This window comes from Chelonoidis abingdonii, chromosome 4 (assembly GCF_003597395.2).
Source record: "Chelonoidis abingdonii isolate Lonesome George chromosome 4, CheloAbing_2.0, whole genome shotgun sequence".
Classification (NCBI taxonomy): Eukaryota; Metazoa; Chordata; order Testudines; family Testudinidae; genus Chelonoidis; species Chelonoidis abingdonii.
The window spans coordinates 26273962-26300261 of record NC_133772.1 but is presented as its reverse complement, the minus strand read 5'-3'; the positions used below and the strand labels follow the sequence as shown (position 1 = coordinate 26300261).

The following is a 26300-nucleotide window of genomic DNA, read 5'->3' as shown; positions in this document are numbered from 1 at the left end:
GGTGCTGATGTGGTGCGGCTTTGCCAGGAATCCCTCCGGTTGCTGCTGACCCTTGGGACCCTGCCAGAGCCACCCTGGTGAGCCGAGGGGGAGTGGGACCGAACGAGCAGACTCCTTCCAGCCCAAGCAGAAGGACTGTGGCACAAAGGGCCCGATCCTGCCCCGGCCATACAGCTGCAGCTCCCATTGGCTTCCTTGGAGCCGTACGCACATCTCTGAGCCTTGCACTGCACTGTGCCCACCCAGTCTGGTCACCCCGCAGAGGCAGCGTTGTCCAGTGGTTATAGCACAAGGCTGCAGGTCAAGAGACTTGGCTCCATTCCCAGCTTCCTCACTGACTGGCTGTGCGACCTTGAGTGAACCCCAGACCTGCTTGGTGCCTCAGTTTCCCCATCTGTACTAGTCCATCCATGAGTTCAGCCCCCCACTCCTCCAGGAGAAACTGCTCTGAACAGGCAAATCCCTGTGTAACTGCAATAGAAATATTAATGGCTCTTGCTCCAGCACAGATCCAGGGCACAGGGAGAAGGGGTGTGTGTGAGGAAAATATCTTGGTGTCATTGCCAAGGGGCACAGTAGCCAGGCCAGCACTGCCCAAGGCAGATGGAGCCCACCCCAGTGCTGGGCTGCCAGGGATTGAGCCTGGGGCCATGTGAGGTGCAGAACTCCCCACCCCCCATGAGCTCAGCAGCGTTATCTCTGGAGCATGGCTGCCAGCACTGGCATGACCTGTTTCTAATCACAGCAGCAGCATTTCCATCACCATCCACACCTGGGGCCACAGCTTCCTTCCCAGGCAAAGGGGGCGTCTCTCTTGCGGGCAAGTGCACAGTTCAGGCTGAAGGGGGTGGGAGCGGGCTGTTCCCACTGCTCCGAGCACGTGTAGCAGACACCCGGCTGCGAGTCCCACTGACGTTGTGCTGGGGGCAGAGACAAGCCCAGGAGAGCAATGCCCCGAGACAGTCCTAGATCCCAAGTCCAGATGGCACCACTGTGATCATCCAGTCTGAGCTCCTGCTCAGCACAGGCCAGAGCCCCACCACCAGCGACTCCTGCATTGAGCCCAGAACTTCTGCTTAAACCAGGGCAAATCCATTAGAAAGAGCCTATGGGAACTATTCCAGAACAGGTTACTCCACACTAGCCATGCTGAGTGATTTCCCCATGTCGACATGGCCTTGGGAATCTTCTTCCCACGTAGGTGCTCAGAGGCCATGATCCAGTCTCTGCTCACACCGACCACCTGGCCAAGCGGGGGAGGGGGAATCCCTTTATAGGTATGTCCTATAGAACTGAACAGGAAGTGAAACCCTTTCTCCAGGGTTTATACATGTGAGTAGCCAATTCCATCCCTGATGCTGAACTTTATAGGGTCTTTCCAAAACCCAAGAGCCAGATCACTTCTCTATGGGTCTATAAAATGACCTAGAGAACCCAACTGCCATAGGATTTTCTCCTAAGGACGATGGGCTATTTTAATGCATTACTAGTGCTTCTAGTCTGTACTGAATGTTATTTGCTCTCTCGAGTGTAACTTACAACAGAGGCAAAAGTGGGAGAGTTTGATCACAGCTGAATTCCAGCAAGGCCCAATTCTGTAAAGTGCTGAGCTCAGGGAATGCTCAGCCCCTCAAGGGTCAGTAGGAGCTGTAACACTTATTTACTATTTGATGCCTCTTTTTCCCTGAGGGCCACAGGGTGGGCTCCATGGGTAGCATTGCCTGGGCCTGATCCAAGTCCCACTGGAGCAACGGGGGGATATTTGGGCGAGGAGCCTGAACCCGCTGCAGAGGGAGCATCCAGCTGCTGTGATGGATTATTCCGTACCCTTGTACAATTGCAACGCAAGGGCTAGCTCCCCCGCTGGTGCTGTTCCCCCCACATTTGCATAAGTAATTGCTAGCCTGTTAATGACTCATTGGGGATGCTGCCCACCATACAGCAGCACCAAGGAGCTGGATTGCACAGGAAACCTCAGCACGATCGCTTCAATACAGACAGATACAAACGGGCTGTGTCTGATACTGCAGGGGGCTGAGCCTCCTCAGCACCTGGCTATTCCTCTCATGCCAACGTAACTGGTATCAAGAGCCCAGGCCCTCAAAGGATCCCACTGGAAGTTAGGTGCCTCAAAGGATCTGGGCTGAGGTATTGCTTATTTCCTTTCCTGTGCAGGAAGAGCTGAACCATTTATACTGGTCTACCTGCATCCACACTAGGGGGCGCTGTGTTGCTGTGACTCTGGAAGTTCAGCTGACACGGTCCCCATTTGGGATGGAGGTCTGTGCCCAGTCTGCGGGGTGAGATCCTGTCTGACATCCCGTCCTTTGCATTGGTTACTGGACCACTTCGCAGCAGGTACCACGCAGGAATCAGTTACACCTCATCATTCCCCTAGGACATGGGGGATTCACAGATCATGTGACCGGCCCCTCTGACCTCCTGCATCACACTGGGGATTCCCGCATCCAGCTCAGAGCCTGCAGCTGAGCCAGAGCAGAGCTTTGAGAAAGACACACCTGACTTCAGTTTAAAAATCTCACATGGTGACTCCACCCCCACCCGCCATTGATAAGTTGATCCAACCATTAATCACCCTCACCATCAAAAATGTGCTCCTTATTTCTAGTCAAACGTGTCTAGCTTCTGCTTCCAGCCGTCAGATCTCATTGCTCCTTGGCGGGCGAGCTGGTAATGTAATAATGTCAGCGCAGTGCTGGTACGCTCGTCCTTCACAGGGGTAAGCTGTGGCAAAGGGCCTTGACTCCAGTGCAAGGCGGAGACTGAGCTAAAAGACGCCCACCCCAGGTCCAGCCATGTGCTGTGAGCACTGATCACTACTCTCCGTGCCTGGCGAGGCGGAATGCAGCGAAAGCCGATGGATGGGGAGAGGCGCCCCACAGTCACGGCTGGTTTGGAAGAACATTAATGGCAGCGTTAGTTCTCAAACCAGCCTGAATGATACTGGAAAGAAAAATTAGATCTTTTCTCCCAGAAAAACAGCCTTTCTCCCAGACAGCTTTGTTAACCCTTCCTAGGCACTCTGTTTATTATTTCTTGCTCCTTCTACACAACCCCCCAGCCCTGGGCTCGAGGGGCAGGTTTGAAAAGGTATTTAGGTGCCTAACGAAGAGATAGGTGCGCCGTGAGATTGTCAAAATGCCAGGTCACCAATGGAGCATCTGAGCCCATCTGCTGGCACCTTGCTGAGGAGACCCAGGCAAAAGCAAGGAGCTGTTTGCTCAAGGTCTCTGCTCCCATCTCATGCAGGCAGTGGGCTGGGCATGGCATGTACAGATCCAGGCTAAAGAGAGAACTGGTGACCACCCAGTGGCCTTGGAGGACAAGAAGACAGGCTGGAAATCCAGAGGGGAACAGCCACCTCTGACCAGTGGAGCTGCACAGGGCGGAAACTGGAAAATGAAGTGTTTACTCCCCTGTTCAGTGAGAGGAAAATGCAGACAAGGGGCTTCCTCCCTCGGACATCGACAGCCAGGTGGGGCAATGGAAGACGCAGCATGGTTCTCCCAATGATCAGTGGCAACTTGCCACCCAAAGAGAGAGCACCAGGGATTTCCTGTCCGGAACCCACGGCCACCTAGCACTGCCACAGCACCCAGATTCCCCCTCCCCAAAGAGCACAGGCCCCTCCTACTTAGGCTAAAGGAGAATCTCCATTCATTTTTTGCAGTGTAGGGCTTATGACACCCAACCGAGAAGAGCTGATTCCACCCCTAGAGGGAAGTGTGTTATACATACTCTCCAGTTCTTTACACTATTTAAGCTTTGCCAATACTTGTGTCCCTTTTCCCACTAATAACGTGCATTGAATTGCATCAGAGAAATAATACACGCTGCTTGTACACAGTGTCTTCTTCTAGAACTCAGTACAGCCAGGTAATGACTAATTTCATGATAGCGGCTTTTATTCTTTCACTGCGTTCCCATTGCTATCAGCCAAGCAGCCTCGGTATTTATCAGAAATATTTATACTCTCTTGATTGAAGACGCCAAACACAATATCGAATTAAGGCTCATTTTCAGGGAATTGGAAGCGCTTGTCAGCCAATTTGAACTTTATCAGCTGACTCAATCTCCAGAGACGTCTGTTCTGCTTTTGGAATGACGCAGAGCACCCTCTAGTGGTTACCACTGACGTGAGCCAGCAGCTCACCTGAGACCAGGGGTGGTGTTGACCAAGTGCCTGCTTTGCACAGCCAAGGTCATGAGTTCAAGCCCTGATAAAGGGAGGCAGTGAGGTGTAGTGGTTAGGGCACAGCCCAAGCAGACAGGAAATGCTGGGCATGTCCCTGACCTGCTGTGTTACGTGGGCACTGCTCCTCACTATGCTTCAGGCTGTACAAGAGGGATAACACCATTACCCACCAGCATGGGGTGCTCTAGGCCTGACTGACCACAGCGAACACCACTGAGAACGTTACAAGTGTCGCAACTCAAGCCACCAGTGCTGAGAAGTGCAGTGGGCAGGGCCTGGTCTAGTGACCCAGGAGCCCTGGATTCTACTCCTGGCGCTCCCTGATCTGCTGCAGGACCTTAAGCAAGATGAAGAGGACGCGTCACTGATACAGAGCGAGCTGGATTGCTTAGTAAGCTGGGTGCAAGCAAACCGTATGCACTTTACTATGGCCAAATGTAAATGCATCCATCTAGGAACAAAGAATGTCGGCCATAATTACAGGATGGGGGACTCTGTCCTGGGAAGCAGAGACTCTGAAACAGATTTGGGGGTGAGTGGGGATGGACAATCAGCTGAACAGGAGCCCCCAGTGTGATCCTGTAGTCAAAAAGGCTAATGCAACCCCGGGACGCATAAACAGGAGAATCTTGAGTAGGAGCAGAAAGGTGATTCTCCCTCTGTATTTGGCACTGGTGCAACCACTGCTGGGATCCCGTGTTCAGGTCCGGTGCCCACAATTCCAGAAGGATGTTGATAAATTGGGGAGGGGTCAGAGAAGAGTCACAAGAATGATTAAAAGATTAGAAAACCTGCCTTAGAGTGATCGATTCAAGTAGCTCAATCTATTTAGCTTGACAAGGAGAAGCTTAGGGGGTGACTTGATCACAGCCTGTAAGAACCTACAAGGGGAACAAATATTTGATGGGCTCTTCAGTCTAGCAGGGAAAGGTCTAACACGCGTCAATGGCTGGACGTTGAAGCTAGACAATTCAGACAGGAAATAAGGGATGATTTTTTAACAGGGAGGGTAATTAACCCCTGGAACAATCTCCCAAGGACCACGGTGGAATCTCTGTCATGGACAATTTGTAAATCCAGCCGAGCTATATTTCTAAATACTCGGCTCTAGGGATTGTTTGGGGGCAGGTCTTTGGCCTGCACTACACAGGGAGGTCCAACTGGATAATCACCATGGTCCCACTTGGCCTTGGCATCTATGAAAGTCACTTTCTCTCTCCTCCCAGCCTTTGTCTGCCTTAGCTAGGTAGGCTGTCCACTCCTTGGGGACGGGCCTCCCACTGGGAGGCTGTAGCGCAATGGGGCCTGACGGTGCTACTGGAATCTGCGTAGTCAGCATGTTGGGCTTTGCAATGACGCTGGACAGCCACAGATCATGGCTGGTCTCAGTGAGGACATTTACCAACATGGCTATAATTACATGGCTAGATCTCTCCCCCGGACACTCCTCTTCCAGAATAAGCATGTCTACACGGAGTGTTCTGTGTTACCCTGGCAAAGCTGTGTCGGTAAATTTCCCCACATAGACAACCTCTAAGGCACAATGACCTGGACACAGGGCAGGGAGGCTCCCAGCTACACCAATCAGCGAGATGCAAGACCCACCCCTTTGATCCAGAATTCACTTGGTTCCAGTTAATTGCTGCGGGATGTCCAATGGGGCGGGGCAGGGGTGGGGAGCGCTTCCCTCTATTGTGAGTGGAGAGGGAGGAAATTTTTTGCCTGAAACTTTTTCACCACAAACAGGGCAACTAAAAGAGTTTGCAAATTTGTGTTGATTTCACCAAATTGTTTCACTTGAAACAAATCAAAAGAGCCCAAACGGCTACACTTTGTGATTCAAAACAATTTTCATTTCAAAATTTTCTACCATTTTCCTTTAAAAATAATCTCAAAACACAACATTTTGTTTAACCCCAAATAATTCTCTCTCTGACTTTCTGGCTCACTGAAAATTTTCACCAATTTCATTTTATCTCGACCCCCAGCAATTGTTTTTATACTTTTCAGACCTGCCAGCGAACCAAAAACTCCCTTTTTTGCCCTGCTCTAATTGTGATGAGTTTAACGTGATGTGGGGCTCTGGTTTGCATTAGCCTGGCACTCAGCGCACACAAAATGAACTTAACAAGAGTTCGCTCTCATCATTTTTTATAAACCACAAAATTATTTTTGTTCGCTCATTAAAGCTCCACTTCTTACACACTATATCGCAGGGCAGAAATTAACCAGAAGGATCATTGCAGCAGTGATGGGAAGCTTGTGAAATCACAAACCAAAGTGAGTGTGGCTGTATTTACTTTCTGAGTTACAATTCCTAAGGCCAGATTCTCAGCTGCTGTAAATCCATGTAGCTCCGCTGGAGTCAATGGACCTAGGCCAGTTCATCCCAGCTAGGGTGACCAGATGTCCCAGTTTTATAGGGACAGCCCCAATTTTTGGATCTTCTTCTTATATAGGCTCCTATTATCCCCCACCCCCATCCCAATTTTTCACATTTGCTGTCTGGTCACCCTAATCCCAGCTGAGGATCTGGACCAGGGTGCAAATCTGGGCTGATATCACTTTGTAAAGACACCAAACACCACTGTTAGGAGCATGGCATATAAATGAATAGATAGATGGCTAGAAGGGCGGGGGTGGGATGGATAGAGAGACATGACAGGGTATGTACGGAGATGGATGCATGGGGAGATGGCTGGCTGATGAAGAGATGGATGGATGGGAGGGTGTGAAAGGGGATGGATGGGTGGTGAAGAGAGGGACAGGTGGGAGAGGGGTACAGGAAGGGATAGATGGGCGGGAGGATGGATGGTGAAGAGATGGATGGATTGAAGGGTGTGTACAGGAAGTGATGGATGGGTGGGAGGATAGGTCGGAGAGTGCATACAGGAAGGGAAGGATTGGAGGGATGGATGGTGAAGAGATGGACAGGTGGGAGGGTGCATACAGGGATGGATGGATGGATGGATGGTGAAGGGATGGACAGGTGGGAGGGTGCATACAGAAAGTGATGGATGCATGGATGGGAGGATGGATGGATGGATGGATGATGGATGATGGATGGATGATGGATGGATGGATGGATGGATGATGCAGGGATGGATGGATGGATGGATGGTGAAGGGATGGACAGGTGGGAGGGTGCATACAGGAAGGAATGAATGGATGGACGGAATGAAGGAAGGAAGGGTGGACAAGTGGGAGGGTGCATACAGGAAGTGAAGAGATGGACAGATGGGAGGGATGGATGGATGGATGGTGAAGAGATGGACAGGTGGGAGGGATGGATGGATGGATGGTGAAGAGATGGACAGGTGGGAGGGTGCGTACAGGAAGGGAGGGATGGAGAAATGATTGGATGGATGGATCGATGGATGGACAGGTGGAATAGTGCGTACAGGAAGTGATGGATGGATGGACGGACAGGTGGGAGGGTGTGTATAGGAAGGGATCGATGGAGAAATGGATGGTTGGATGGGAGGAGGGATGGATGGTGAAGGGATAGACAGGTGGGAGGGTGCGTACAGAAAGGCTGGGGCAGGGTCCATCTGCTCTGGTCAGGAGGGGTTCTGCTGAGGAGGGCTGTATAACACAAGCAGGAGACAGGCAGTGCACAAGGGATGCTGGATCTCAGCTCACCCTCACGCTGAACCAGGCAGCAGAAAAAAACAATGAAAACAAGTCACAGGGTTGAGCCAGAGAAGCAAAGCCCCTGAATGCTCCTGGCAGAACCCCCCTCCCACTTCCAGTGCTCCCCACGCCTGGCTGCCCCTTCCACACGGCCCAGCCAGCACTCGCCCCTGCCCTGCTTTTCTCTCTGGTTTGTGGGAAGCTCAGATCTCCCCAGGGCTCTGGAGAGCTGGGTGCACTGCTAATGTCATCCCACCCAGAGTGTGTCCAATCCTCCCCTGCCATAGGGCCACAGCTCTGATGGGTGGGGGGCAGTCCATGCTGGCAGGAGATGGGGGGAGAAGCTACTGTCAGCTGAGGGCAGGGGTGGGATGTGATTCTCCTGCTCATGAAAATGAAGGAGAAAAGGTGCTAGAGACAGGTGTGATGTGCACAGCTGCCCCGCCAGTGCCCCTCAGTCCCGACCCGCAGCCCCTGCTAGCCCAGCCCTGGGCTCCCCCCAAAATCTGCGGGTGCCCCTCACTCCCAAGACACCTGCCCAGCAGTGCGTCTGGCCCAGTGTGGACTGGCAGACATCTGAGAAGGGAGTCGGAGCAGGGAGAAGAGGAAGAACTCATCACTTCTGACTGACTTCCCAGCTAACGAAGCAATCAAGAATGGACTGAGCCAGCCTGTGGACGGGGCTGCGTGCTAGTGTAAATCACACCGCTCCCAGATTCCACCTCCGCCACGCCGGGCCACTGAAACCAAGTCAATTCCCCAGCTGTCCAGGAGGCCTTGCAATGCCCAGTCTGGATCCCTCGAGCTAGGCTTCTGCTTCACTGGAGCAGACGAGAGCAAAATCCTCCCCAGCGTGCCTCAGCTGGCGTCCCAGCAGGGAGGGGTCTAGCCGAAGGCAAGAAGCATTGGTGTGCTGGGTTTGCACTGGTGGCCCGCCCAGGGCCATGCCATGCTCTGCACTGTGAGCCTCCCGAAGACTGAGTTGCCATAGTCCACCCTCGGGAGATGAGAGTCTCCTTGCCAGGCAGAGCTGGCAGGAGGCATTTCCTGCCCTGGGGCTCCAGGGTAGCAAGAGTCTCATCTGAGTTGGCTGAGACCTTCAAACTCATCCCGCTTGTGCAGCAAACAGAGCTGAACCCAACTCTTCCCCACGGACCAAGCCGCACACATCGCTGGCTCTGCACAGATGGGAAGCCAGCCAGAGGCCTGCTGGCCTCCAAACAGCCACGCACTGAGGCAAGTGAGCTAATCACCGGGAAAAGCGGCTCCCAGGTTCATCTGCCAGCAAAGCCTGGACAATGACCACTGGTGGCTGGAGGGTCTGTCAGCGGCAGCACTCTGATCCCCGGTTCAGCCCAGCAGAGGTATCCTTGTGACCAGGGCAGAGGCATGCACCAAGCCAGCAGAGTAGATCAGGGCTGGCTGATGCTCTGCTGTTACTCACTAGGTGGCAGGAATGCAGTGATCTAACCCTCTGTCCCTTCTGGCTTGTCTCACTGTCTAGCAGTGTCCTGGTCTCTTTCTCATGCACACAAATATCACCCTGAGGACCGACCCTGAAGCATATGAAAGTGTGAAGGAGCCAGGAGGCTGCCAGTGTCTTGGCAAGCAGAGTTCAGCTCATTATGTGGGGCTTGCGCCCCCTGAAACCTGCTGAGCAAGAGCTCCCGGCGTGGCGCCAAGGCCAAAGGGCTAACACCAGCCTGCGATGTGGCACCAAGCTGGAGCCGGAGCAGGGAGACATTATGGCATCTGTGCTTGGCACCGCTGCGACCACTGCTGGACCCTGTGTCCAGTCCTGAGGCCCCCAGCTCAAGGAGGATGCTGGTCAGTTGGGGAGGGTTCGGAGGGGTGCAACTATGAGCACGAGTGGTTGGAGAACATCCCTTATAGGGAGAGACTCCAGGACCTCAATCTGCTTGGCTACAAGGAGGCCCGGGGCGGCTTGATCACAGCCTGGTACCTTCGTGGGGAACAGCAATGGGATAATAGATGCTCTAGCAGCCGGACGTCTAACAAGAGCAAGTGGCTGACGCTGAAGTGAGATAACTGCAGACTGGAAGGAAGGTGCAGAGTCTATCGGTGGTGGGGAGTAGAATTAGCCAGTGGAACAACTGACTAAAGGGCACTTGCAGTGGGTTCTGCATCACTGCAGTTTGTAACTCGGGGGGAGTTCACTGCTCTAGGGACTCTTCAGGGGTCTGTGCTAGTCAGCGGGTTGGACTAGATGATCACAGTCGTTCCTCCTGGCTTTATAAGTGATAAAACTCCTGATACATGAACCGCACACACACATGTGCACACACACAGGGACACACACACAGGGACACACACAGACATGCACGCACACAGACATGCACGCACGCATGCATTCAGCTCCTATGTCACAAGGGCCCTTCCTACTCTTTTCAGTGCTGACAGCTCCCCACTTCCTCCCACAGGCACTTCCTTTGTCACAAACTGCATGGCCTGTCCGGTTGGCAGGCATTGGTGAAACAGCCCCTCCCGCGGAGAGCCTCAGAGCGGGGCCCAGCTGTCCGCACAAGCTCTTTGTGCACCCGCGTGGAGAGCCCGGAGTTGTCAGGTCGGAGCCGGGGACATGGGAGCCCAGCCCAGAGGGGTCTCTTCAATGCCAGGGGAGCATATTGTGGGAACAGGGGTCTTGGGGGGCTCTGGAGGAGAAGGGTTCAGGTGTGATGGTTCTACTGTGTGAGTGTACAAGTGTATTTGTGTGTACGTGTGTACATGTGTAAACGTGTGTGTATGTGTGTTTGTGTATCTGTTGATGGGTATGGGCTTGTGTCTGAGCGCTCACATGTATCTATGCGTTCACGTATGTTCGTGTCTAGTCACACACATGTGCCCATGTATCTGCCAACCTGTCCTCCACTTATCACTGGAGCTCTCCGTTATTAACCACTCATGTTCAAATACCCCCGACTCTGGGGCTGCTGCCCCCAGCACTCTCCCGCCCCGTCCCTCGAGCCTGGGTGGCTGCAAGGCAGAGCCGCTCTGATCATCACACCATTCACAATTGATGAGTGTGGGCCCGAGGAGCAGCCCACGTTGCTGTGCATGGCACTGGGCACGTCAGCCTCGCATTCGTACTCCAGGTGCCTGGTTACATCAGTCTGCAGGGCCTCTCCTCCCAGGGAGAGCAGGAGTCACGCTGTACGCTGCCGGGGTCCTGGGAGGCACGCACAGCGCCTCCCCACACACAGACAGGCAGACCAGCCCCAGACACGCCGCCGGGACACCAGACTTATAGTGAGCGCGCACACACACACACACACACACACACACACACTTCAGCCTAGACACATGCACACGACACTGCCGAGGTTAGGAGCGAAAAAGGCTGGCTGAGAAGTGGGTCTGGTTTTCTGAGCTCAGCCAAGCTTGGGGCAGGATGTGGGGTGAATCCTGTCGCTTCCCCACATCCCACCGGGCTGTTCCTAAAGACTTTCCTCACTCATTTTGCTGGATATTTTGCCCTTTTCTGGGGACCATTCAATGAGGCTCTCAACGCGCTTTGCAGACAAACCCAGATTTCCTCCCACGGCTCCCATGCCTGCAGCATTAACCTCCTTTTGCAGATGGGAAACTGAGGCACGTCACAGTGAAGAGACTCACCCGAGGTTACAGAGCAAATCAATGGCAGAGCTGGGAATGGAGCCCTGGGGCCGCAAGCTCTCACCACTGATCCCAACTGCCTCTCTTACCTCTGTGCCCCACCCAGGACTCAGCTTCTCCCACAGAAATAGGGAAAAATGGCACAGTTCTTACCTCTCTCCACTGCTTGGTCTCTATCCCCTGGGTGTACAGCACACACACTGCGAGAAAAGAGAACAGGATGCAGGTTAACATGGGCAGTTGGACTGGCACGCGCCTCTCCTTTGGGGTATCTGGTCCAGCAGACTGGAGCCTTCCTCCCACTCTGAGGAAGAAGAGGGTGGGGCTCTAGCATCGCCTTTTTGTTTTGGAAGCCAAAGATTTTGGTCCCTCAAGGGGATCTCTCTGGCTCCCCTCCACCTACACACACACACCTCCCCAGTGGTCAGCGTTAGCTGCATCACAACTAGCACCCAGCAGCTCCCACCAGGGCCCCATTGCTCTACAGGCTCTACTAAGAGATATTCCCCACCCCAAATAGACCAGACAGACAGAGGGTGGTAGGGGAAATTGAGGGACAGAGAAAGGAAGCGACTTGACCAAGGTCATCCAGCAGCTAGTGGCAGAGGCAGGAATAGAAGCCCGAGTACCAGCCAAATGCCCTGCCCATGGGGCCACACTGGTTCTCCATCAGTGCATGCATTAGTGCAGACATCGTTCCTACCATGCCCTGCTCTGAGCGCAGTTACATCCCTCAGACACCTGCTGCCCCCCTGCCCCACGGATCGGCAGCAAGGCGGCTGAATCTAGGCTAAGCTGCGTAACCCAGATTCTTCTGAAATGGTTTTAGCACAGGCCAGGCCTTCCCCAGCACTTACAGGCCATTGCTCAGAGGCCTGAGCAGAGTCCCCATGCCAGCCTGGCATGTGCCCAGAGCAGGGACTGCTAGTGCTACCCAACTGCCTTTAAAGAAGCCTAGAATCACTGTTCAGACACACATGGGACCAGAAACTGGGGACCTCTGTTCTGGGTGGGGGAAGAACAGGGGCCTCCCCCAGCAGGACTGACAGGAGCCATGCTGAGCTTGCCCAGCTGGCAGCGTCTCCACCTCGGGGGTGTGGAACGAATCGCCCCGGGGATCTGACACGTCTTTGCGCCCAAACTCCCTCCCAGTGCCTGCGCCTAGCACCCCCTCCTGCACTCCGAACCCCTCATAGCTGGTCCTCTACCTAGAAGCAGCAGGAACATGTCGCCGCTTCTGGGGAGCCACACAGAGCCAGGTAGGGAACCTGCCAGGCCCATACTAACCAGACTATAAACTGGACTTTCTATGAAGATTAGAAATGCTGGTTTATAAGGCGTTCTGGTTGGTACAGGGCCGGATAATACCGCTTTTCCTGTATTCGAACTGTAGGGACATGTTCAGTGTTTGGACTTTACCGAGTGCTTGCCGGGAGAGAGACGTTAGCTAGCATGAAGGACTGGGCTCCAACCGAAGGTGTGATGCTCAGCCCCACAGGAGAGGTCCATCGACACCAGGTGGACTATTGTGAGACATTGAAGAGAATGAAAGATGTTGGCCGCTGTGCCCTTGCATGGGTCATGAGTGGATTCCTCCCACTGGCTGAGTTTACAGCTCAAAGCACACAGCAAGAGGGGGATAAAAACTCCTAACAAGGAGGAACTGGATCTCTGTGCTGCTTGGACTCAGAGGAAGGGGGGAGGGACAGTGAGGTTTACTAGACGTAAGTAAGGGATCCCCAGGAGACTTAAAGGACATATACAGCTTGTTTATTATAGAAGCTTTTACAGTAGAACCTCAGAAATGCGGGAATGGAGGTTGTTCGTAACTCTGAACAAGACATTAGGGACATCAGCCACGGGAGCAGGTTGGGGCTGCAGACGCGGGGGGCGGGGTCAGGGCTCCAGGCCGGTGAGAGGGTCGAGGTTTCTGACCCTTGGGGCGCCAGGGCTCCTGGCAGGGGGCTCAGGGCTTCTGCCCCACACCAGGGCTCCGGGCTTTAGACCTGGGGGAGTGCCTGGGCCCGCGGCTTCAGCCCCGCAGCTCCATTCCCAGCTTCAGCCTCGCAGGGGACACTGGGGCTCAGGGCTCCACACAGCTCTGCTCCCAGTTTCAGCCAGGGCGGGCACTAGGGCTCAGGCCTTTAGCTACGTGGGGCGGGGACACTGGGGCTGAAACTAGTGCTCCCCTCATAGGTAAAGCCTCAAGACCTGGAGCCCCCCTCAGGCCTGAAGCTGGGAATAGAGCCACGGGGCTGAAGCACTGAACCCTGGAGCTCCCCCCTGAGTCTAAAGCCCTGGGTTCCAGTATTCCCAAGGGTCAGGACCCCACCCCACCTGAAACTCTGACTCCCCTGTCAATAATTCTCATTTCCTTTCCCTACTTAATACACCTGTAGACAGTTTGTTAGGGGATAGGCTGCAAGCCTTGTCCTTGGGGTGTGATCTAAGGTGCAGCTGAGCTGGGGGAAGTGACTGGTCCTTTGGGACTGGGAGTAACCTGAACTTTGCTGTGGTCTGTGGTGAGGGACCAGCTACCACAAAGGTGGATGGGGGACGAGACAAATCGGCATGCCCAAGCGGACTGTCTGTGACTCCATGTTCAGGCTGTTGAAGTGCCAGAGACGTTCACACTTGATACTTGGCTGCTTAAACCTAAGCACAAAGCTCAGCCAATGTGGGGTGTAGGCCCTGCTCCCGCCAGTCTGTCCTGAGGTTGGGACGCAGGCTCTCGTCTCACTGCAGGCAGCTGTACTGGTGGTTTTAGTAGGTAGGAACCAGCCTGAGACCCAGCAAACTCATCTCACGCAGGGGCACCAAACAGTCACTTCTGGCCTGGACGAGACTTGAATCAGTGACAGAGGCTCTGCGGCCCCAACCCCCATCCCTGGAGCCATCCAATGCCCCTTTCCCCCCCATAACTGCTCCAGTGCAGCCTCATGTGCACTCCCATGTGCTTAACTTGACTGTCCATGCAGTGCCATGTGCTGGATGACATGCTGCCCCACAGCATCCTTTCCCCGAGTCTCTGCTCTCTGGAGGTTGGGCCAGGCTCACGCTGCACCAACGAGTTAAAAGCTAACCCGGGGGGATTTCTGGCTCATTTCACACCCAGAACCAGGCTGGGGACTTTGCAGAGGAAACCAAGAGCTGAGAGGCACCCTCAGCAAATTGTCATTTGGAGACAAGTCAAGGAGCTGTGGGCTCGATTCTAATGGTATTTACTGAATGGAGCAGCTGCTTACGAGGCCAGGGCATTTGGCTGGGCTTGGCGCAGTTCATCCCGGGAAGGTAAATTTCCTAACGGCGCGGAGCACTCTGCATTCAGTACTAGCCTGCTGGACCCTGCTCCAGACCAGGAGCGCCCCAATCCCCAGCACTGAGCCCCGTTGCCCCCAAAGTCCTGCGCTCAGTATCCCCTGCGAAGGGTTCTCTGGGGCTGGGATGGAGAGGATGTTCCCAGGGCGCTGCATCTCCCTTTCCTGGAGGGTTTCCTCCCAGCCCCGGGCTGACTGATCCCAGCTTGTCCATTGCTTGCCCTGCCCCCGCTGCTGTGCATGGGGCTCACAGACTGATGTGCGCAGGCCTCTGGCCACAGGGCCCCAGTTGCTCCAGTGCTGACTTACTCCACCCCAGCTCTCTCTGGGACCCCTGAGCAACAGAGAGCAGGAGACCCTGAGACCCTTCCCTGAGAGCCCACCCCCTAAGCCCAAGTCTGCAGCCCCTGGAGGCGGAGGGGGTTGAAGAAGGCCCCCACCTTTGGGACCCCTAGCTCCAACCCCTCAGAGTCCCCCCATGTGCATTCCGGTCTCCTCTCACCAGGGTTAGCAGCAGTTGTACAGGAGACCCCCAGCCACCCTGGTCTCCCTTAGCATGTCACCACCAGGATGTGGGCAGTCAGACCTAGTGGTCAGAGCAGGAGCCGGGGCAGAGTCCCAGACAGGCCAGAGGGCAAAACCGAGAGTCGAGCGAGATCAGACATGGGAGACAAACTTAGAGCAGAACCACGGATTGATAACCAGCGTTGGGCCAGGGCAGCGGGAAGCTCTCCGACCACAGCCAGGTGGGTCTGTCCTATGGACGACTTGCTGTGCCCTGTGCCCTGGGCCCCAGCGTTCTGCCAATCAGCTCCCAGGACTGGGGCCTCTGGCTGAGGCCAGCTCCTCGTCTGACCCCAAGTGGCAGATTGGATCTTACAAGTGCTAAAGCAGCCCCGGCCAGCACAACCCCTCTCGGTACTTACTTGGGTCAGACTTGGAGAAGGTGTCCTTGTCCAAGAGGTGTCTGGAAGGAAGCAGAAGAGAACAGGTTATGGTGAGACTGCGGCTGCTCCCCAGCAAAAGGGGTCCCCATAGACTGTTTCTGGGCAAAGGCACTTCACAGCCCTGACAAGCTCCAGCCTGAAGTGGGCATGACCCACATCTGGGTCGTAGTTCCCTCCCGCTGCCAGACGCCTCTAAGCTCCTGGCTCTTCAACCCCTACCTTCTGTTCAAACTGCTCCTCTTCCTCGGCTGCCAATGCAGCTCAGTTCTGACGTGCAGCACTTCCTGGCCTGAGCCTTTCAATCCTAGCCCTGGGCTCCCACCCCACATACTGCTCAGCTGATGTATTTCCCTCCTCACCCACTGCCCCTCTGCTATTCCAGTCCTGAGGGCTGCCAGTGACCCTCAGTCCTGACCTCCAGATCTGGGCTCCCCACTATGGCTGTGCCAATGCACCACAGCCCTTGACTAAGACAGAGTTTCTCTGTACTTCCACAAATGCCAAGAGAGTCCAGGAAAAGCTGCTGCTACCACAAATATGCCAAACCCAACATTTGTGGTCCCATCTCTCCACCAGCGAACTGCAGGGCTCAGCCAGACAAAACACATCACAGCAGGACCTACGGTAACAGCAGCATGGCCACTGATTCAATGGCCCCAGGCACCCCTACTCAGCAACCGCTGTCATCCCCAAGCCCTGGCCTGTGTGCAATGAATTCAGCGGGTCTCAGCCTCCTTTCAAACACACAAGCGTTGACAGAAAACCAACGTGACAACTGACTTCCTCGTTTGCAGCCTCAGCAGAGAGTCCAAGGGTGAGTGGGCTGTGAAGACTGGAGGACAGACCTGACAGGGCAGGGCTGAGATACCCTGGCAGAGGTCAGTGGTAGGAAGCCTGGCTCTCCCGGGCTGTGATGGGCAGTGTGATTACTGATGCTGTGGTGGAGCCTAGGTGTGCCAGCGAGGGTCAGAGCCCATCACACCAGGTGCCACACACATGTAATGAGAAGCCAGGCCCTGCCCTGGTGAGCGTACAATCTATGTAGCTGCCTGTTCGCTGGAGACACCTGGCACCATCGGCCAGCGCGCCACGGACCTCAAAGAAAATAAACGAGCACTCAGGAGCTGTGCTTGCCAGCACAGGTGTGCCAGACCCCAGCTAGTGTAAACCAGCACAGATCCCGACAGGTCAGAGCAGCTGATCTGCATCATCTGCGCGTTGGCCCATGGTTTTCAGCAGTTGCTGGTTCTAGAAGTGAGAGAATGGAACCCCACCTTAAGTCAGTATTTTCTCTCTGTCTCTATCCCCTCTCCTCCTCCCTAGCCCAGAGCAGGCAAGTTATCAGAATATCACACGTGCTTCTCATTACTGTCTCTTGATACTTGGGATTTACCAGCCCTCCCACTCTGGGGAAGGGCTTCCCCTGCTCGCCAGGCATCTGCAGTGGGCTCAGACACCGGGGAGGGGGATCCAGCCACCGGGGTAGCAGAGAGAGGATGATGCGCTTTGCACGGCAGCCCCTCAGGCAGGAACACATAGAGCTGGCGAAGCTGCATCCAGCCCCTTTCTCCACACAGCGGGGGGAGCTGAGCTCCACCAAGTGCTGCGCGTGGTATAAGGAGCAGGATTGGTTGGGCCGTGGCTAGGATACAAGATTGAATTGTTGCCAGCAAGCTGAGGGAATATCCCAAGTATTTGCTAACGCACAAAAAGCAAAGTAGTCCAAGGGCTTCCCGGAGCCTCACCCCCTGGGATCTCCCGGGGAATACAGAGACAACAGGGCTCTACCAAAGGGAGCATGTGGTGCTGCAGGGAAGGCGGAGGGTGCTCTGGTGCTACCTCAGTGTCTGGTCTGAGGCTGCTGTTTAGTGCTTTGAGATCCCCAGTGACGATCGCCATTACAGCCTACAGAGTATTGATTCCTCCACTGATAAGATGTGCATTTCCCTTCGACCGCAGGAAGACTGTCAATCAAAACAATGGTCCAGACCCTCCATGGGTGTCTGAAGGTGTAGCTCTCTGGTTCAGATGTTGCACTCAGTAACACCAGTGTAAATCAGGAGTGAACCCACTGGAGAGATTTCAATGGACTTACTCTGGATTCACACCACTTTGACAGTTTTATTGTCTCACCAGTGTAACTCAGGAGTGACTCCACTGGGCCCCGTTCTCCTCTCATTCTCCTGGTGTAAATCAGGAGTGACTCCAGTGAAGTCAATGAAGGGACATTGGGGTAAGGGAGAGAACCCAGGCCCTGCTCTCAGCCAGTGCTCATGCTCCTTCCCAGAAGATGCAGCCCCCTCTCAGCACCGTGCATCCTGCAGCATCCTACATACCTGATGGGCAATACCAGGCCTCAGACACTTGGCACAGGGGACACTCAGCCTCTGTCCCCATTGCCCAGCTGCCCAGCGCTCCTGGGGGCTGCTGGAAACTGACCCAAGAGCAAGCGTCAGCACAGGAACAGCCAGGATGGGGAGGCAATGGCAAGGGATGTGCTACATGCCATGGAGAAGGCTCAGCGGGGCAGCTCTAGCAAAGCTCCCTGGCACGGCAGGGGTTAAAGAAAGCACACCCCTCTCCTTCCAGTAGCTGAGCATTTCTGCTCCTCACAGCGCAATGCACCAGACCCTGTCCCCCCACCAGCTGATGGGAGGGTCCCTCGCACCAGGCTGGTGGATCAGCTCTGCCATTGCCAGCAGGGAGATCTGCCCGCGAGCTGCAGTGCCCCTTCGGCATGGTGATCAGGAGTGGAGCAGTCACTCGGGACATCCCCACACCTGCAGGGCAGTGAGGAGATCACCCATGGCTTCCCCACGCAGAGAAAGAGCAGGCAAATTGGTTGAAACAACAGTAAAAAACAGAATCATCAGACACATAGACGAATATAATTTGTTGGGGAACAGTCAACACGGCTTTCGTAAAGGGAAATCATGCCTCACCAATCTACTAGAATTCGGTGAGAGGATCAATGAATGTGTGGACAATGATGTTCCAGTGGATATAGTGTACCTGGACTTTCAGAAAGCCTTTGACAAGGTCCCTCACCAAAGGCTCTTAAGCACACTAAATAGTCATGGGATAAGAGGGAAGATCCTCTCCTGGACCAGTAACTGGTTAAAAGACAGGAAACAACAGCTGGAATAAATGGTCAGTTTTTAGAATGTAGAGAGGTAAATAGGGAGGTCCCCCAAGGACCTGTAGTGGGACCAGTGCTGTGCAACATATTCATAAATGATCTAGAAAAGGGGGTGAACATGAGGTAACAAAATTTGCGGTTGATACAAAATTATTCAAGCTAGTTAAGTTCCAAGTTGAATGTGAAGAAATTGCAGAGGGATCTCACAGAACTGGGCAACAATATGGCAAATGAAATTCAACACTGATAAGCATAAAGTAAAGCACGTTGGAAAAAATAATCCCAGCTATACATATAGAATGATGGGGTCTAAATGAGCTGTTACCAGTCAAGAAAGCGATCTTGGAGTCATTGTGGATAGTTCTCTGCAAACATCCACTCAATGTGCAGCAGCAGTCAAAAAAGCAAACAGAAGCATTAGGAACCATTAGGAGAGGGAAAGATAATAAAACAGTAAATACAATGCCACTTATAAACCCATGGTACGCCCACACCTTGAACAGTGTGTGCAGATCTGGTTGCTCCATCTCAGAAAAGATATATTAGAACTGGAAAAGGTAGAGAGCAGAGCCACAAAATGATCAGGGGTATGGAACAGTTTCTATATAAGGAGAGATTAAACACACTGGGACTATTCTGCTTAAAACAGAGATGACTAAGGGGGGGGATGTGATAGATTTCTATAAATCATGACTGGTGTGGAGAAAATGAATAGGGAAGTGTTATTTACCCCTGCACACAACATGAGAACTAGGGGTCACCTGATTGTATTAGTAGGCAGCAGGTTTAAAACAAACAAAAGGAAGTATTTATTCCCACAATGCACAGTCAACCTGTGGAACTCCTTGCCAGGGGATGTTGTGAAGGACAAAACTCTAACAGGGTTCAAAAAAAGAACTAGAGAAGTTCCTGATGGATAGCAGACAGGATTGGCTAACAGGGTTTAGAGGGGGAGTATGGGGGTGGGGGCTAGATACATTTAATATTCTTTAAACTTAAAGCCAAAAACACCCCCTGATAAAAACATCAACAAAGGACCCAGCTGCAGAAGTTAAAAGAGAATGCAGGCAAAAGTCCAGTAAAAGAGTGGGAGCTATCCAGTTTATTGCACCCAATGCAGCATGTATGATTATTTGCCCTATGGGCAGGTGGCATACGTGTGCATTCAGTGCCAAGGAGCTCCTGGCCCTCAGAGACCGAGTACAGCCTTTGGAGACGAGAGTGGCTGAACTGGAGGAGCTGAGGGAGACAGAGAGGTACATAGTTTCTTGACACCTTAAATGACTGTTTCTTGGAGCAGCTGGTCCTGGAACCCACCAGAGGAGAGGTAATTCTTGATTTAGTCCTAAGTGGAGCACAGGATCTGCTCCAAGAGGTGAATATAGCTGGACCGCTTGGTAATAGTGACCATAATATAATTAAATTTAACATCCCTGTGGTGGGAAAAACACTGTAGCATTTAATTTCAGAAATGGGGACTACACAAAAATGAGGAGGTTAGTTAAACAGAAATTAAAAAGTACAACACCAAAAGTGAAATCCCTGCAAGCTGTGTGGAAACTTTTTAAAGACAACATAATAGAAGCTCAACTTAAATGTACGCCCCAAATTAAAAAACATAGTAAGAGAACCAAAAAAGTGCTACCGTGGCTACACAACAAAGTAAAAGAAGCAGTGAGAGGCAAAAAGCATCCTTTAAAAAGTAGAAGATAAATCCAAGTGAGGAAAATAGAAAGGAGCATAAACACGGGCAAATGAAGCGTAAAAGTACAATTAGGAAGGCCAAAAAAGAATTTGAAGAACAGCTAGCCAAAGCCTCAAAAAGTAATAGCAAAAAAAAAAATGTTAAGTACATCAGAAGCAGGGAGCCTGCTAAACTGCCAGTGGGGCCACTTGATGGTCGAGGTGCTAAAGGAGCACTCAAAGACAATAAGGCCATTGCGGAGAACCTAAATGAATTCTTTGTATGGGTCTTCATGGTTAAGGATGTGAGGGAGATTTCCAAACCTGAGCCATTCTTTTTTGGTGAAAAATCTGTCCCAAATGGAGGTGTCAATAGAGGAGGTTTTGGACAAATTGATAAACTAAACAGTAATAAGTCACCAGGATCAGCTGGTATTCACCCAGGAGTTCTGAAGGAACTCAAATGTGAAATTGCACAACTGCTAACTGCGGTTTGTAACCTGTCATTTAAATCAGCTTCTGTATCAGATGACTGGAGAATAGCTAATGTGACACCAATTTTTAAAAAGGGCTCTAGAGATGACACTGGCAATTCCAGGCCGGTAAGCCTGACATCAGACTGGTTGAAACTATAGTGCAGAACAAAATTGTCAGACACATAGATGAACATGATTTGTTGGGGAAGAATCAACATATTTTTTGTAACGGGAAATCATGCCTCACCAATCTGTTAGAATTATTTGAGCGGGTCAACAAGCATGTGGACAAGAGGGATCCAGTCGATATAGAGTATTTAGATTTTTAGAAAGCCTTTGACAAGATCCCTCAACACAGACTCTTAACCAAAGTAAGCTGTCGTGGAATAATAGGGAAGGTTCTCTCATGAATGGGTAGCTAGTTAAAAGATAGGAAACAAAGGGTAGGAATAAATGGTCAGTTCTCAGACTGGAAAGGGGTAAATAGTGGTGTCCCCCAGGGGTCTGTACTGGGATCAGTCCTATTCAACATATTCATAAATGATTTGGAAAAAGGGATAAACAGTGAGGTGACAAAATTAGCAGATGATACAAAACTAAATTAAGTCCCAGGCAGACTGCGAATAGCTACAAAAGAATCACTCAAAACTGGGTGACTGGGCAAATAAATGGCAAATGAAATTCAATATTACTAAATGCAAAGAAATGCACATTGGAAAACATAATCCCAACTATACATATAAAATGATGGGGTCTAAATCAGCTGTTACCACCCAAGAGAGAGATCTTGGAGTCATTGTGGATAGTTCTCTGAAAATATCCACTCAATGTGCAGCGGCAGTCAAAAAAGCAAACAGAATTTTGGGAATCATTAGGAAAGGGATAGATAATAACAGAGAAAATCCATGATATGTCCACCTCTTGAATACAGTAGGCAGATCTGGTCACCCCGTCTCAAAAAAGATATATTGGAATTGGAAAAAGTTCAGAAAAAGGCAACAAAAAAGATTAGGGGTATGGAACAGCTTCTGTATGAGGACAGATTAACAAAACTGGGACTTTTCAGCTTGGAAAAGAGATGACTAAAGGGGGATAAATGTCTATAAAATAATGACTGGTGTGGAGAAAGTAAATAAGGAAGTGTTTAAAACAAAAACAAGGAAATATTTTTTTCACACAATGCACAGTCAACCTGTGCAACTCTTTGCCAGAGGAAGTTGTGAAGGCCAGTGCTATAATGGGGTTCAAAAAAGAACTAGATAAACTCATGGAAGATAGGTCCATCAATTGCTATTATCCAGGATGGGCAGGGATGGTGTCACTAGCCTCTGTTTGCCAGAGGCTGGGAATGGATCACTTGATTCCCTGTTCTGTTCATTCCCTCTGGGGCACCTGGATTGGCCACTGTCAGAAGACAGGATACTGGGCGAGATGGACCTTTTATCTGACCCAGTATGGCTGTTTTTATGTTCTTATCAGGGGCAGCTCTAAGTATTTTCCTGCCCCAAACACGGTAGGCAGGCTTGCCTGTGGGAGGTCTGCCGCAGCCGTGGGACCAGCAGACCCTCTGCAGACATGCCACCAAAGGCAGCCTGCCTGTTGCCCTTGTGGTAACTGGCAGAGCGCCCCCAGTGGCTTGTTGCCCCAGGCACGTGCTTGGTGTGCTGGTGCCTGGAGCCGCCCTTGCTTATCATAGAAAATCAGGGTTGGAAGGGACCTCAGGAAATCATCTAGTCCAACCCCCACTGCTCAAGGCAGGACCAATCTCCAGACAGATTTTTACTCCAGTTCCCTAAATGTCCCCTGCAAGGATTGAACTCACAATGCTGGGTTTAGCAGGCCAACGCTCAAACCACTGAGCTATCCCTCCCCCCCTTATACCATTTGCAGATTATTTATTATCAGGGCAGAGCCTGAATCCATAAAGGTGAGAAGGAGCTGGGAGTCAGGACTCCTGGGTTCTCTTCCTGGCTCTGGGAGGGGAGTGGGGTCTAGTGGTTAGAGCAGGGGGGACTGGGAGCCAGGACTCCTGGGTTCTCTTCCTGGCTCTGGGAGGGGAGTGGGGTCTAGTGGGTTAGAGCAGAGGGGAAGGGAGCCAGGACTCCTGGGTTCTGTTCCTATCTCTGCTCTGCCACTGACTTGCTCTATGTTCCTGGGCAACTCGCTTCACTTCTCCGTGCCTTAGTTTCTCCATCTATAAAAGGGGGACAGCATGGCCCTGCCTCCCAGACATTTGTATAGCACATGGGGATGCTGTAATATTAGTCAGATCCAAGGCCAGCATGGACCATTGTGATAATCTAGTCTGGCTTCCTGAATAACCCGACGGTAGCCCAGCCAGGTGTAAGCCCAGGATGTGGAGTTTCCCCAAGAGTTGAAGGCTGCCCAAGCACCCAATGCAGCGAAAGGGAAATGATCTCAGGGCTGCTGTTGGCTTTGGCTGGGAAGATTCAGGATGCTGGGCCCGGGCCAGCCAGGCAGTAGTGCTGGACTCACATAGCACCTTTCTGCCAGGAATTGCTGAGCACCGCCCATGGGCAGGCAGGTATCAATCATCCGCTTTTACAGACAGTGAAACTGACTTACAGGGGACAAGTCCAGGGTCACAAAATGAGTTGATGGCAGAACTAACAAGAGATGCCAGGAGTCACAATCCCCCCACCCTGCCCTAATCTCCAGGCCACACTCCGCCTCAGAGCCAGGACTGGTACCCAGGAGTCCTGGCTGCTAGGCCCTGCTCCCAGGTGGTGCCTTCAGTTGTTGGTTTCTGGTTTAAGCCACTCTGTAGGTTGTCCCAGGCCAGGAGATTTCCCTCTTCCTGGAGCCATCTCTCTCCAGACTCAGTGCTGAAGGGAGATGATGCCTGCACAGCGACTGCTTAGCACAGTCAGGCCCTGAGGCCTAGTTAAAGAGATGCTGAGAGGTTCTTTGGTCTGGCTTCCCTGGGCTGGAGTTTCCCACCATGTCTCTTAATTAGCCCAGACAGGTTTCAGGAGGTTTTCTCATCAGAGCGAGAGCTCATTCTACCAGCATCTGATACACCCATCGACCAAGGCTGGGACCCATTCCAGCTCAGCGCATCGATTCACAGCTAGCTGCACTCCCGTAGCCCTAGGAGTTTTCTTTCTGCCCCAGGAGAACTGCAAAGGCCTCCAGCTACAATCAGCTGAGTCAGAAGGACTGGGGCGGGGGATTTTCACTGTATGTTTTGTGGGTTTTGCCCTGATCCACACACCTGGAAACGCGGACCAGTCGCTAGAGCAGGGCAGTCGGCACCAGGGCTCCTAGTTCTATTCCCTGAGAAGGGATGTTAATCACAGAACCCTGGCCAGTCTCCTACTCAGCGAATTTCTCTCCTCCCCTGTGATTTCTCTTGTGCCAGTACGCAGCAGTCTCATTCACTTCCTGCTTGGACTGTTGTTACTGTCAGCTGTCCAACAACTGCTGGGCTCCGCCCTAGAGGTGGCTGCATTTCATGAGAACCCAGTGGAAACTGCAATCATTCACAAGGAGAAAGAAGAGATGAGTAGGCTTCCAGCAAGTGGTCCATGAGTCTGCTAGTGCCTTCCAGCTCTTTGGTTCTAGCAGTAGCATTTGATACTCTTAGATCCACAGGTTCCAGGTGCAATCCCTGCAGATGGCCAATCCAGGAGCACAGTTACCTGTAGCTCTTGCAAGGCAGATCAGAACTAGCCTGTTGGCCCAGCATGCGCTGAGTGGGGACGCCCTGGGCAATGTGTAAGGAAGGGGGGTGCTACTCCACGGGGCTGCAGGGTAGCTAAACTCCTGACTGGGAGGGGTGCTCAGAACAGCAGTTACAATGGGGGTCTAAACCCGAACAATGTTATGTGACCTGTAACATGGAGCCATGCAGCTGGCTCCCAGCCCATGGCAGCAAGAGGCGGGGAGGGAGGGGCGCAGGAAGACAGAGCGTGGATGCTGGGCTAGGGGAGGCTAGAAGGCTGCTAATAGGCAGTGTGGATGGGGTGGGTTTGGTACTGTTTGGGGGGAGCGCGAGGGGTGGGCAAGGAAACCCTTCCAGAGATGTGGGTCAGCAGCAATAGTACAGACCTTGAGAGAGGCTGCGGGGAGCAGGCAGCTGAGAGGTGGCAGTGGTGGGAGGTTAGAGATCTTGGATGTAGATGGGGTCATGAAGGCCCTGGGAGACCAGGGCAGTGATTTGAGTGGACAGGCCAGAAGGCAGCTGTGCCCATGTCAGAGAGCCTGAAGGGGTCCTCTGTGAGCAGACAGGTGATTCCGCCCAAGGCAAGTGGGGAGAGCAGGAGACACAGGGCTGCATCAGGGGCAAAGCACCATGAGGGCTCAGGTCCCTGGGGAAGCTCATCCAGGGACCCCCAGCTGGGGGGAGCGGTTTGCTGATGTTTCAGTCCTGCCCCTCCTCCCCTACTCCATGTGGTGCATTAGATTAGCCCATCGAAGCACGTCCCAGGACTTGGCAAGCAGCCCACAGACCTCTAATGGGCATCAGCTGATTTGTTAGCTGAGACAGATTGGCCCATTAATCACATGTGGGCAGGCCAGGGAACCAGGGCCGGGAGCTTGGCTGGCGATGCCAGGAGGGGAGGGTTGGCTGCATCTCCCCTGCTTCCCCTTGGGAGGCCTGATCTGATGAGAGTGCCCACCTCAGCACAGGTCACCAGGCCGATCAGACGCCACAGCCCCCTGCACTGGAGAGGTGCCCTCAGATGAGCGCCGGGCTCTTTGTACCCAGGGCAGCTCAGTTGTGAGCGGAGCACTCCCATGACTCTCGCCTTCCTTAGCTGCTCCTAAGCTCACCAATGGAGGCAGCTGAAGGACCCCAAAATCCCATGCCACAGCTGCCTGCTGAGCTCCAGAGCAGGTGTTGCGGAGATCCCCTAACTGGCTGTGCACGAACTGTGCCGCAGTCCCAGAACTGCTGCCCCTTCTTCCCCGGAGCCCTCCCCAGAACACAGCTGGGAAAGGCCCAGGGAGCTGGGGGAGATTTGGCTCTATTTGGACCATTACAGCCATGGCATTTGGTGCTGCACATCCCGGCATAGGGAAGAGCCCCTGCCTCAGGGAGCTTACAGTGGAAATAGACAAGCTCAGCACAAGGGAGCTGGGGACAGTGCAAGCAAGCCTCCGAGGTCAGCCAGCGACTCCTGCGCGGAGTCAGGAGTTGAGCCCCCAGTGCCTGAGGCCCCGTGCTCTGCCTCAGCCACAAGCCCAGCACTCCACTCGACCTGGAAGTGCCGGGTCAGTTTGCTGCCCTCA

At 52.9% G+C, this 26300-nt stretch overlaps 1 protein-coding gene across 3 annotated transcripts in view; it reads right to left on the bottom strand.

The window, feature by feature from the left end:
- LOC116836189 (copine-5) overlaps window positions 1-26300 on the bottom strand; it is a 177957-nt gene that overhangs the window by 136846 nt on the left and 14811 nt on the right. For all 3 annotated transcript variants that reach the window (XM_032799648.2, XM_032799650.2, XM_032799649.2), the window contains exons 2-3: window positions 15726-15766; window positions 11636-11682 (exon numbers count right to left, since the gene is read on the bottom strand). In XM_032799648.2, the coding sequence (XP_032655539.1) occupies window positions 11636-11682; window positions 15726-15766 (88 nt within the window). The remainder of the gene's footprint in view (window positions 1-11635; window positions 11683-15725; window positions 15767-26300) is intronic.